At 44.5% G+C, this 13728-nt stretch overlaps 1 protein-coding gene across 5 annotated transcripts in view; it reads right to left on the bottom strand.

Moving 5' to 3' along the window:
• The window catches only part of LOC139562750 (protein mono-ADP-ribosyltransferase PARP6-like), a 20610-nt gene extending 7563 nt beyond the window's left edge, over nucleotides 1-13047 (bottom strand). For 2 of the 5 annotated variants that reach the window (XM_071380735.1, XM_071380736.1), the window contains exons 1-18: nucleotides 12769-13046; nucleotides 11192-11329; nucleotides 10684-10761; nucleotides 10013-10122; nucleotides 9760-9820; nucleotides 9572-9662; nucleotides 9369-9435; nucleotides 7899-8048; nucleotides 5572-5722; nucleotides 3637-3768; nucleotides 3153-3248; nucleotides 2766-2858; nucleotides 2536-2661; nucleotides 2293-2358; nucleotides 2053-2120; nucleotides 1857-1905; nucleotides 1626-1738; nucleotides 309-381 (exon numbers count right to left, since the gene is read on the bottom strand). In XM_071380735.1, the coding sequence (XP_071236836.1) occupies nucleotides 309-381; nucleotides 1626-1738; nucleotides 1857-1905; nucleotides 2053-2120; nucleotides 2293-2358; nucleotides 2536-2661; nucleotides 2766-2858; nucleotides 3153-3248; nucleotides 3637-3768; nucleotides 5572-5722; nucleotides 7899-8048; nucleotides 9369-9435; nucleotides 9572-9662; nucleotides 9760-9820; nucleotides 10013-10122; nucleotides 10684-10761; nucleotides 11192-11194 (1527 nt within the window). In that variant the 5' untranslated portion in view covers nucleotides 11195-11329; nucleotides 12769-13046. Of the gene's footprint in view, nucleotides 1-308; nucleotides 382-1625; nucleotides 1739-1856; nucleotides 1906-2052; nucleotides 2121-2292; nucleotides 2359-2535; nucleotides 2662-2765; nucleotides 2859-3152; nucleotides 3249-3636; nucleotides 3769-5571; nucleotides 5723-7898; nucleotides 8049-9368; nucleotides 9436-9571; nucleotides 9663-9759; nucleotides 9821-10012; nucleotides 10123-10683; nucleotides 10762-11191; nucleotides 11330-12768 lie in introns of all 5 variants that reach the window. The other 3 variants (XR_011672443.1, XM_071380737.1, XM_071380739.1) reach the window with 3 other exon arrangements.
• Between the last annotated feature and the right edge of the window lie 681 nt (nucleotides 13048-13728).

Raw genomic sequence — 13728 nt, 5'->3', positions numbered from 1 at the left:
CCACGCCTCCAGCCAGGCCGACTGGTAACCCCCAGCGCCCAGCAGACAACACAGCCCCTCTGCCTCTCTATCAGGACAGGAAGAGGCGTGGCGTCCACTGCTGTCAGAGCAGGAAACAGGAAGTGCTCGACATATGCCAGGGGAAAATTACCGGTGGGCCTGGCAATACAATGAGAGAGAAACCTGGCATCCGTTACTGTCAAAATGGATCAGCTGGACAGCCAACCTGCACTGTGTGTGAGGAGGACAGACAGGCTCTGTCCAAGGTGGGATGCGTCTTAGTTCAGCCAACTGCTGGATCTACATACCTGCAGTTTGGTATAAGAGGCATTGACTAGTCCATTTCTCAGAACGGAGTGCCAGTTCTCTATATGGGAACCACTAGAGCAGGTGCAGGGAGAGAGAGAGAGAAGGAGAGTTGTGAATACTGAACACTTCTTCCTCAAACAGGGCCAGTGCTTTCTGAAGGCTCCAACAACGCTGTGCAGAGAGCGTTCAAAACGGAATTATTTCCACTTGTGCATGCCAACCATTTATGGACATATTGTTATACTGTACCTCGAGTAAAGCATTCATGCCGGGAGATATCTACATCTTATTGGCAATGCAATAAGTCTGTTTACACTGTGTTTTTGTCTGATTGTATGAGATAGTAATTCTATTTTCTCACATTTTCTAAACATGGCGTGTTTGTTTGCTAAAGACAGCAGAATGGCTGAGGACATACTGCACAGGAACAGCTCAGAAATCTCATGATATTACATCACCCCTCCTTCTCCTTTCAACAGCAGGATGTTACGTGAATAGAAGTCTCAGTGGGAATACATCAAACTGTACCGTCTCTCATCTCTTATTGTCTTCAAATAAACCCCAGGGGTGAAACAGGGTAACCATGCTGTTATTCTTAGCAGAGACAAAGTTCAAGAAGAGTGGTTAAATCAGCTAGCTGCCTGAGGGACTGAGACAGTTCTGATTGCTTTGAGATAGTCCCATGCATGCTTCTGCTTCGTGCCTTTCGGCATGGCTGTCTGACTCTGTCTGTTGCTCACACTGATATCTCTACATCAGGGACCCAGTACTGCTGGGAAAACAGGGTGTGGTGTCTGTTCACTGTGCCGTCAGCTGGTGGATGCTGTAACTACCAGCTATGTGGGACTATATTATGTGTTGTCTCTGTCTATAAGACTGGGCGGCAGGTAGCCTAGCAGTTACAGAGGCGACCCAGCAACCGAAGGGTTGCCAGTTTGAATCCTGGGTCTGACGGGAAAAAGAAAATCGGTGTGGAAGTGAGCTGGCAACCGGAGGATGCTGGTGTCTAATCCTAAATGCGTTGCCTGCCATTGTACCCTTGAGCAAGGCACTTAACCACCCACAACAACTGCTCCACTGGCGCCCAGTGTGGCAGCCCCCTGCTCCAACCTTTGAGTGTCTTTGGGAAGGGATGGGGTACATTTCGGTTGGACTTTGTGTACAATTTACGAATCAAGTTATCTCAAACTTAATAAAACATAGTACCTATTCTGTATGTGGGAGTCTATGGTTAAGGGGAGGTCGGTGCTGCCATATACTGTATATGGGACCACTACAGGGGAGTGGCACCCTTAGGGGAGAGAGAGGGGACTCACTGGAAGGCAAAGGTGCTGCCGTAGAGCTTCTTGGCCGTGCGGAAGCGTGCCTCCTTGGCAGGCGGGCTGCTGAGTAATAGGAACTGGTGGGATGTGTGCATGAACTTCAGTTGCTATTGGACAGAGAGAGAGACGGAGGGAAGGAGAGAGAGAATAGAGAATCATGTACTGGAGAACACACGGCAACAGTTACGAGGAAGAGCAGACACCAGAGATCTGTGTTATTCATACCCTACTCAGAGGCAGCTTGACGATATGGGATCGGTTACTGGATATGATCCTAGAGAGGGAGAGAGAGAGAGAGAAAGAGGGAGGAGAAGAGAGAGGACGGGATATGGTGGGGAGAAGAAAAACAGGTTCGTGGAAGAGGCAGAACAGGGTTGGAGGTTTAGATTGCAGGAGGTGAAAGCAGAGACCTTCTACCTACCACTGCAGTAGAGGGTGAGCCAGAGGGTCCAGTTTGTCCATCTGTTTCTTAATCTCCAGATATGAGCCCTGGAAAAGACAGCTTTCATTATTTCACACCCCACTATCCTTTCGTCACTAGACAACCAAATCTAAATATGACAAGGAGACGATTCAATGCAACAACACATATATCATCTCTTTTCACAGCCCAAGTCCAGCACTGCCCTTCCTTCATCCCAGCCTCCCCCAGCCTCAGTACCTGGGTCATCTCGCGGATGGACATGACACTGTCCAGTGCTTTTTGCAATCTCTCATAGTTCTTCTTCTGTGACCAGGGAGCAAGAGGGAGCCACAGAGACAGGCGTCAGAAGGACAGGGAGAGAGAAAAACATTGGATTAATACCTACAACCCATTCAATGAGCCCAAAGTAATGTTCTAGAATGTTATCACATATACCAGACAACATGTATCGTGGTGTGTAACCACAGCAACAGTAGTAACCTTTGGGTTGAAGGCCAGAGTCTTGGGGTCGTTGGGGTCGACCACAGATGGGTAGGGTTCAAAGATGATGCTTTTACGAGGAGACTCCAGAGCAGCCCGACACATAGCCACCAGCAGATCCACCACCTAGGGATCAACATGAAAGCCGATCAGTTATCACCAGATAGACAGGGACAGACAGACAAGACAGGGGATAGAGAAAGTGTGTGTGTTGTTAGTCAGGCAGTCACCTCTGCTCCAGTGGCCACCTCCTCTGCTGCTCCTGACATCACACCCAGAGTGTAGAAGGAGAACACACACAGCTCTCTAGTGCACACAGCCGGCTGCGCACTCACACACACACACACACACACACACACACACACACACACACACACACACACACACACACACACACACACACACACACACACACACACACACACACACACACACACACACACACACACACACACACACACACACACACACACACACACACACAGGGCAAGTGGTACACACACGCACACAAACAAACATCAATCTGAGTGAAACAAAGAAACTTGCTCATAACTGAATTGAAAAGTTTACATTTTAACATTCACTTCACACTGTATGTCATTTTTTATGTGGTCTACCTTCAACATGGATCCGTTCTGAAAGACGTGCTGCTCGTCACAGACCACACAGTACTCATTGAGAGTGGGGATCCTCTGCTCCGAGTATTTCATTATCTGTCAGGAGACAAAACATGGTGTTCCTGCCAATCACCCCCTCCTCTCTTCCAGCCCATATATCACTATCATATGATGACATCATCAGCTGACTTGGCCTCCTATCAACGCTTTAGTCTGTCACTTTACCCAGGGTTGAAACAAACCCATTATACACACACACATTAAATACGTTGAATCTAAAATCATTTGATAGATAAAACATTTCCTCATTTCAACTTTCATGAATCAAATAAACAGAGGTGGAGACCTTCTTTAAGCACATACTATGTCCTCTAACTCCTGTAAGTGTAATTGACTCTTGATAGTCCTATCAGTGTTTGTGCTTTGGAGTTGTTTTGGAAGGACGTTCAGAGTGGCCTAGCTTTGTCCTTGAGGTCTTATCTACCTGTACTAAGAAGCCATACTCCAAGGTAGGGATGTTCTTGCAGTGGCCGCCCGCCTGGGATGAGAAAAACAATTCAATCAGCTGCCTCGTGGTAATCTGCGCTGGGGCCCTGGCCGCCGGGACAGCCACAGTCTGATGGGTACAGTGAAGACAAAGCATTATGGGACAGTGAAGTAGTGAAGGGTACAGTGAAGACAAAGCATTATGCCAGCCATGTCAGGTATGGGTAGGGAGAGGCTCAGGAAGGAAGGTAGGTACAGTACTGTAGGTGTGTTGGTTGGGGGAGGGTACAGTCAAAGTTCTCAGGTAGTTCAAAGCGAGAAAACAATTAGATAGTATGGATAATAGAATGGGGAAATAGTTACTTGTTACGAGTATTGCTCTGAATTCATGCACTTTCTGATATGGATGATGTATTGTGTTTGACTGTTCTAGCTAGCTGTACGGTCACAGTGACTTTTTCATGCAATAGAATACCCATCAAAACACACAAATGTGCAATTTCATTAGGTGCAATAATTGGGCTCTGTGCAATACACTGCGTGCACAATTATTAGGCAAGTGAGTATTCTGATCTTATCATTATTTCTAGGCACATTTTCCAACTCCGAACCATATAAACTTGAATGCTTATTGGATGTAATCATTTTCAGGTGATATGTGTCTGTGTAATGAGGGAGGGTGTAGTGAAAGTCAATAACACCTTATATCAAGGTGTGCATGATTATTAAGCAGTTTCATGACCTCAGGTAAAATGGGCCAAAAAAGAGATTTAACTGACACTGACAAGTAAAAAATTGTAAAATGCCTTTCAGACGGATGCAACACTCTTGAAATAGCTAAACTATTGATGCGTTACCATCGGACAATCAAACGTTTTGTTGCGAATAGTCAACTGGGGCGCAAAAAACACATGGAGAAGAAAAGGCGCAAATTAACTGCAAAAGAAGAATTAAACATCAATCTGCCAGGAACCCATTATCCTCCAGTGCCACCATATTCCAGAACTGGAACCTACCTGGAGTGTCCAGAAGTACAAGGTGTCAAGTGCTCAGAGACATGGCCAAGGTCAAGAAGGCTGAAACGTGACCACCACTGAATAGGATTCACAAGTTGAAGCGTCAAGATTGGGCAAAGAAATACCTGAAGACAGATTTCTCTAAGGTTTTATGGACAGATGAAATGAGAGTGACTCTTGATGGACCAGATGGATGGGCCCTTGGCTAGATCAGTAATGGACACAGGGCACCACTTTGAGTCAGGCGCCAGCAAGGTGGTGGGGTACTGGTATGGGCTGCTATCATTAAGGATGAGGTAGTTGGACCTTTTTGGGTTGAAGATGGACTGAAACTCAACCCCCAAACCTACTGCCAGTTTCTGGAACATTATTTCTTCAAGCAGTGGTACAGGAAGAAGTCCTCAGCATTCAGGAAGGCCATGATCTTCATGCAGGACAATGCTCCATCACATGCATCCAAGTACTCTACTGCTTGGCTAGCCAGCAAGGGCCTCAAAGATGCCCGAATAATGACCTGGCCCCCTTCCTCACCTGACTTAAATCCTATTGAGAACTTGTGGGCCCTTCTCAAACGTGAGATTTACAGTGAGGGAAGACAATACACCTCTTTGAACAGCATTTGGGAGTCTGTGGTTGCTCCTTCAGCGAAAGTTGATCGTGAACAGATCAAGAAACTGACAGACTCCATGGATGGAACGGTGGCTATATTGGTCACTGAATATTTTTGAAAGGCCAAAAATGTTATTTAATTGTCATTTTGTGTTACTTATTCGTTACACTTACTCTAAAAATTGAGAATAAACAAGTGAATTGGGAGAAATAATTTTTGTAAATTAGTTGCCTAATAATTGTGCACACTAATTGTTGCCAGTCAGGAGAGGGGTGTGTGATGGTGGTGAGGGGAGGTGGGTTCCGACCTGGCTGTTGGGGGGGTAGCTGAACAGCTCCCCCTTGGGGTTCTTCATGGTGCAGGAGATGGAACGATTCATGAGCCGGGTCACCCTCAGCTCTGGAACACTCAGCTTCCCCTTCAGAACCGTGTCCTGGATCAGAGGGAAGCTGGGGGACCTGGGAACACACACACACACACACACAACCCAGAGACCATTAATGCATAGACCTGGAAGTATACAGTACATACACATACAGACAGACATTCAGACACCTACGCAAGAAAAGTATAGGAACACAAAAGTTCAGAGCAACTAATTAGTGAGTATGTTTACATGCACACTAATAATTTGATATTAAGCTGATTATGGCAATACTCTGAGTTTGGCATTAGTCATGTAAACACCTTACTCTGATTATCTTAACCGGCGTAAGGTCAAGCAAAGTAAGCATAACCCGGTTAAAATACCTCAATTTTCTAGCAATCTAGGACATGTATACACCTTCATTTGAGTTCCTGTGTTGTATTTGATCTGCGCATGTGCTCCCTCGAGTGAAGCGAGTTCCGAAAATGTCTTTAAAATAGTATACACACACAAACTTTATATGTCCAAACTCAAATAGGCTTCCCAAAAATAACATGGTCCCTGTGATAGAACGTTTATCGTTTATTTTAATTGGCAATTTTCTACATTTTTCCATCAGGAAGCCTGTCCATGTATAGAGGATTGTAAGCGAAATTGTTCTTCTTGCAAACCATGTAAACGTTTTAATCTAAATATTACATTAAATCAGAGTATTCACAATAATTGTTTTATTGAAAGGATGGTAACGTACCCATTGACTACTGAGATGACAGTGATGATGAAATCTGACCAGAATAATGAATGTGGAGCTATAATAGTAGCCGGGATAGTACTAGAAGCTGTAATAGTAGCTGGGATAGTACTAGAAGCTGGAATAGTAGCCGGGATAGTACTAGAAGCTGTAATAGTAGCTGGGATAGTACTAGAAGCTGTAATAGTAGCTGGGATAGTACTAGAAGCTGTAATAGTAGCTGGGATAGTACTAGAAGCTGTAATAGTAGCCGGGATACTACTAGAAGCTGTAATAGTAGCTGGGATAGTACTAGAAGCTGTAATAGTAGCAGGGATAGTACTAGAAGCTGTAATAGTAGCTGGGATAGTACTAGAAGCTATAATAGTAGCTGGGATAGTACTAGAAGCTGTAATAGTAGCTGGGATAGTACTAGAAGCTGTAATAGTAGCTGGGATAGTACTAGAAGCTGAAATAGTAGCTGGGATAGTACTAGAAGCTATAATAGTAGCTGGGATAGTACTAGAAGCTATAATAGGAGCCGGGATAGTACTAGAAGCTATAATAGTAGCCGGGAATGTACTAGAAGCTGTAATAGTAGCTGGGATAGTACTAGAAGCTATAATAGTAGCCGGGATAGTACTAGAAGCTGTAATAGTAGCTGGGATAGTACTAGAAGCTATAATAGTAGCTGGGATAGTACTAGAAGCTGTAATAGTAGCTGGGATAGTACTAGAAGCTGTAATAGTAGCTGGGATAGTACTAGAAGCTGAAATAGTAGCTGGGATAGTACTAGAAGCTATAATAGTACCTGGGATAGTACTAGAAGCTGTAATAGGAGCCGGGATAGTACTAGAAGCTATAATAGTAGCCGGGATAGTACTAGAAGCTGTAATAGTAGCTGGGATAGTACTAGAAGCTATAATAGTAGCCGGGATAGTACTAGAAGCTGTAATAGTAGCTGGGATAGTACTAGAAGCTATGATAGTAGCCGGGATAGTACTTGAAGCTGTAATATTAGCTGGGATAGTACTAGAAGCTATAATAGTAGCCGGGATAATACTAGAAGCTATAATAGTAGCCGGGATAGTACTAGAAGCTGTAATAGTAGCTGGGATAGTACTAGAAGCTGTAATAGTAGCTGGGATAGTACTAGAAGCTGTAATAGTAGCTGGGATAGTACTAGAAGCTGTAATAGTAGCTGGGATAGTACTAGAAGCTGTAATAGTAGCTGGGATAGTACTAGAAGCTATAATAGTAGATGGGATAGTACTAGAGGCTGTAATAGTAGCTGGGATAGTACTAGAAGCTGTAATAGTAGCTGGGATAGTACTAGAAGCTGTAATAGGAGCCGGGATAGTACTAGAAGCTATAATAGGAGCCGGGATAGTACTAGAAGCTATAATAGTAGCTGGGATAGTACTAGAAGCTATAATAGTAGCTGGGATAGTACTAGAAGCTGTAATAGGAGCCGGGATAGTACTAGAAGCTGTAATAGTAGCTGGGATAGTACTAGAAGCTGTAATAGGAGCCATACTTGGGGATGGGAGAGAAGATGCTCAGTCCTGCGCGGAACTTCTTGATGGTTCCCCCGGCCTTGAACCAGCTGTGTCTCTTCTCCTGCTGGGCCTTCAGGAACTCATTACTGAGATGCTTCCACTGCTGAGACGTGAACGTACTCAGGATCCTATAGGGCAGACAGCACAACCAGTCACAATCACTGAATTTGGCTGCAATTAGCAGATGTCATTGACTCTACTGGACATTTAGGTACATAATATACACTAAATGACCAAAAGTATGTGGACACCTACTCATCAAACATCTCATTCCAAAATCATGTGCATTAATATGGAGTTGGTCACACCTTTTCTGTTATAACAGCCTCCACTCTTGCTGGAACATTGCTGCGGGGACTTGCTTCCATTCAGCCACATTGAGAATTAGTGAGATCGGGTACTGATATTGGGTGATAATGCCGGGCTCGCAATCGGCGCTCCAATTCATCCCAAAGGTATTCTGTGGGGTTGAGGTCAGTCAAGTTCTTCCACGCCGATCTAGACAAACCATTTCTGTATTGACCTCGCTTTGGGCACGGGGGCATTGCCATGCTGAAACAGGAAAGGGCCTTCCCCAAACTGTTGCCACAAAGTTGGAAGCACAGAAATGTGGATGCTGTAGCGTTAAGATTTCCCTTCACTGGAACTAAGGGACCTATCCCGAACCCTGAAAAACAGCCCCAGACCATTATTCCTCCTCCTTCAAACTTTACAGTTGGCACTGTGCATTCGGGTAGGTAGCGTTCTCCTGGCATCTGCCAAATCCAGATTCGTCCGTCGGACTGCCAGATGGTGAAGCGTGATTTATCAATCCAGAGAACGCATTTCCACTGCTCCAGAGTCCAATGGTGGCGAGCTTTACACCACTCCAGTCGACAATTGGCATTGTGCATGGTGATCTTAGACTTGTTTGCGTCTGCTTGGCCATGGAAACCCATTTCATGAATCTCCCGACGAACAGTTATTGTGCTGACATTGCTTCCAGAGGCAGTTTGAAACTCACATACTGAGTGTTGCAAACGAGGACAGACTATTTTTACGCGCTACACGCTTCAGCACTCGGCAGTCCCGTTCTGTGGCCTACCACTTCGCGGCTGAGCCACTGTTGCTCATAGACATTTCCACTGCACAATAACAGCACTTACAGTTGACCGGGGCAGCTCTCTAGGGCAGACAATTGAATGTCACTGAGCACTTCAGTAAGGCCATTCTACTGCCAGTGTTTGTCTATGGAGATTGCATGGCTGTGTGCTCGATTTTATACACCTGTCAGCAATGGGTGTGGCTGAAGGGGCATCCACATACTTTTGCATAGATAGTAGAAGTTGTGTAGGTGTCATTGAAAATTGTGGAAATCTTGTAAAATTAGCGTAGGACCCATGGATAGCCTCTCTGAACCAGAATGTGAGGAATCGTGCTGAGTGGCATGTGACTCGAGTAGGACTCACTTCTTGAGCTGCAGGCCCAGGCTGAAGCCCTCTTTATTGGAGGGCTGGAACACCTCCACTGACGGTTCTGAGAATAGATGACTCATTATTATGCAACACATAGGAGTGAAGAACTCAGCTCTGATTACACATACACAGGCACACAAACACAGGCAGGCAAACGCATGCACACACACACGCACAGCCACTGGGGCTCTGCTCACCCGGTCCATCTAGGTACTGCGAGAGAGAGAAGCGCAGTCTCAGAATGATGGGCTCTGTTCGGATGACCTTCCAGGCTGTTGCCACCTCCTCCTGGAACAAACACACACACATATGATATACACATACACTGTCTACTATGATGAATTGTAATACTGGAATGCCCATAGAAAATAAAATGAAAACTCACATCCAAAAAACTGATATTAATCTGAAGGTCAATGTCCACATCATCAATGGTTCCATACTCTCTGAAAGAGGAAGAATAGCAAATATACAGATTTAATAATCACATAAACTGATCAGCTTTTCCATACTAAGAAACTTGACATCTCAGTGGATCTGATGTTGTCTGGAGCAAAGTATTTACTGATCATGATAATAACAGTCAGTGGTCTTGGTTTCCAGACTTGGCTGTGGCGACTGTGTGTGTACTGTAGTACCTGACAGAGACAGCACTGTCGGTATAGATGTCCTTCACTGCCTCGATGTCTGCATCCAGTTGGGGGTGTCGGTACAGGTCAGCAGCACAGCTCCCCTGGAGGTCAGACCACTGAATTATCCATGGAGATGCTGCTGTAGCCTCCATTTACACTAATATGAGCTAGCTCTGATACTCGTGTATGAAGTGACTGTAGTATTAGACAAGGTACAGGGCCAGTCTCCTGTTCTGCTGTCACACAGGACTGTATCTGTGTGTCTCTCTATCTCTAGTTCGATCTTCTATCTGTCTCGTTCTCACACACATATATCAGTGCCTACAAACAGGCTCTCATCTCTTGGTTGATGGTCTGAATCCAATGGAGAATAGGCTTTTAAAACCGGACTGAATTTACAGTACTTTCAACTCGAGCCTTTAGAGATAACTTTTTGTAAAAAGCTGATTGAAAGATTAACATAATGTGTATGTCACATAGGATTTGATGTAATAAGATAACAGTTTCTGAGGACCCCTACGGGGAGTTCTGAAGACCCCAAGTGATGATTTTGATTGTATTGGACCAAAGAGCCTAGCGGGCAAAACTGGTTGAAATTATGTCATTATGACATTTTGGCCGGTTTGCCCTCTGGGAGGGATGGGAGGCCTGGGAGGATGACATGACGGCCTGGGTACCTGGATCCCATAGAGGAACTGCTCCGACTCATTCTCCCCATCTGATTCCTCATCAGTCCAGGACTGGCCTTTGATGTCCTGCAGGCATACAGACACAAAGATGTGAAACGCCATTCTAGTTATTATCGCTCCATCTCCCATCCTTTCTCTCTCTCTGTCCATTTAGCTGCCAGTTCTTCAAAGACTTCAAAATAAAGCTTTTTATATCACGTCAAAGGGATGGACGGAGATCCATTTGGATAAACAAAGTACAACTAGACATGAAATAAGCCACAGATATTCAATACATTATTTGCAAAACATGTACGACGATTCAATATTATGTTTTCGTTTGGCTTAGTAGCTATCGACAGCAAGGCATCACGCCTTATATATCTATTAAATATCTACATACATCAGCCATTCTGACTGTATCTATTATGATAACTGCAGTCTGATGATAAACAGAGACTACAGTACTACGTCTATGATATTACCATTGGATATGGTGTTATAAGAGTTGTCTCACCATTGGGTCTGTTGTTCATAGGGGTTTCTCAGACAGGTTTAGGCTTCTCCCATCCATAACAGCTGAGCTCCATGTAGGAGGAGGGACTGAGGTTGAAGTCTGGCCTGGTCACTCTGACTTCCTCTCAAACTGTGGTACCTAATCATTTGGCATGAGACAGGAGGAACAAGAACAAGAAGCTTACAGTAATGTCTCTTATTTCAGCATTTTTACGAAGCATCTAACTTTAATAAATACAGCTTACTAAACAATGATGCAATGACGTTTTCCGCATTGCCACTTCCTAATGGTGGCCTCCTTTTCCCTTTTTCTTTCAATCATCTGCACTCCACTTTGCCATGTATCCTAGCAACAGCCACTTCTGCCGTCTGTCACCCTCCCATTAATCACAGTGAAGACGGAGAGTGTGTGGGAGAGAGAGGCTATATGTGTTGTGCTTTGTGCACAATTTTATGTTTAGGTAATCTGAATATTCAACAGAATCTTCATCTAACCTTTTTAATCTGTGTAAAAAAGGTAAGGAAAGGGTCGTCCATTTGATGAAATCACTTCATTGTATTACCTGCACTGTCAAGTTCAGGAATTGTCTTTGTTAGGAACAATCATTGAAATTGTGCAAAAGATTTACCTGGCTGAATTAGGAGTTAAAGCCAGGGATGGATATATTTCTCTCAGGGCATTTTTGAGATTTTCTCAGCATCCTAAAATTGTGATATTTCAACAGAGCAATCATCATCAGTCATTAAGCTCTCAGACCTCACAATGACCTCAGAGGATGAGATCACTGTGCTAGATGGTACCATGTGTCTACTTTTACAAACTGAATCTATGATATATCCCTAACAGCTCCCAACAAACACATAATACGGTGACAGATTATACCGTACTTCCCTCCACATATTTCAGCTGCCATATCTTTACATTCAGATGTAAACACATCAGACATTGTGTCCCCTAAGCTAAACACAACATGCACTGAGGGCAATACATAACGGTAATGGACTCCTGTCCACTGTACGATGCTCATAGTTGAATACAGGTTGTTGGCACAGAACCCGTTAATAAACTTACAACACAAACACAGCCTGTGGCTGTTAGAGTCAACAACAGAACCAACGATGAGTCAATAAAAATGAAGAAACACTATGTCTCTCTCTGTCTCTCTCCCTTCTTCTTCTGCGCTTACTCATTTCAGCGACCTCATCACTCCCCAAAACTGAGCCATTTTGTTTCACCAGAAACTTCCGCTAGCAAGACCACGTTCCATTTCAACTATAGTGTATTTATCATGCGTCCTATTGCTAATAACGGTTTTCCATATTTCCTGGATGTTCAGCAATCCTCTTTTGGAAAGCCCCCCCCAAACCCACTCACCATTATCACCCCCCCTTCCTCCTCCCGTCCTCTCCCGCCTGCATTGCCAAGTCCCGACCCCCCTCTCGCCTCTCTCTGTCATATCATATACAGATAGAGATGCAAACTGACCCCCTCCCCTCATCCCCTCAATGAGAATCAAACACACGCAGAGGCATGCAGCTTTCCCCCTCCCCCACCTCTCCTCCGGCTGACACGCTTACCTATGCAGGAGCTGGAGATGGAGGATGGAGATGGAGGATGCTGTCCTTGGTCCTGATCCTTTCCCTCTTAAAGGGAACACCTGCTTTTATATCCTTGCTATGTCCCCCCTGAATGAAAAATTGTAATAAAATTATTTAAAAAACAGCAGTGAGAATTGTAAATGCCAAAATGGCTGCCTCCCTCTCGCTCCCTGTCAGTATCAGCCTCTCTGCTTCCCGGTGGCTGCTCTATGTCTGTGTTTATCTATTGCAGATCTCTGCTCATACTGCCGTCTTATTTTTTGCCTGACAACACTGAGGGGCCTGAGCATGCTCAGTTGGAGCTAGCAGCTGGTCATGTGACTTGCAGCTGACTGTGTTTCTGCTAAGGGGGAGAAGGGCGAGAGAAAAATGAGGGAACATGGCAGTCCTGTTAGTGCTGTGATGACTGTGTGTTTCTGAGTCTGTGTCTCTACCAGAGCAATCACTTTTTGAGAAAGAAGTGCATGTCTGTTGTCTGATACTATTTTAGGACCGTTCTGTCTGTTACGCTCACAAATCGCCTTTTCTAAAAGATTAAATGAAAAAAATATATACAGTGAATCCTCAGGAACAAAACCACCAAACACATTACATTCTAATTAACTCATGAAATGTAGAAGCAATGGAACAGTATTTTATGTATTGCAGTGTGTATAGCAATTATAGAGCAGCATATTGTTTAGGAAATCGTACAGTGGCTGAGTCAGCATCTGAGACAATGGCAATTAGCCTCTGTGCAACGGTCTTAATCAGTGTTTAGCCTGGTTAGCTCCCTGCATCGTGGTAAGTACTGACCAATATAATGGACAGATTAGGCTCTGCTGTGTGTCCACTCTTAGTAAGGAGTGCTGTCTCACTCTTTGCTGATGTGTTATGGCAGGAAATCCGAAGTGCAGTGACCCTTGTAAAGATTTTCTGCCTGAAGACAAATATAGGACA

This window comes from Salvelinus alpinus, chromosome 33, assembly GCF_045679555.1.
Source record: "Salvelinus alpinus chromosome 33, SLU_Salpinus.1, whole genome shotgun sequence".
NCBI classification, from domain to species: domain Eukaryota; kingdom Metazoa; phylum Chordata; class Actinopteri; order Salmoniformes; family Salmonidae; genus Salvelinus; species Salvelinus alpinus.
The sequence above is the reverse complement of the archived record's forward strand: the minus strand, read 5'-3'. Positions and strand labels throughout refer to the sequence as shown.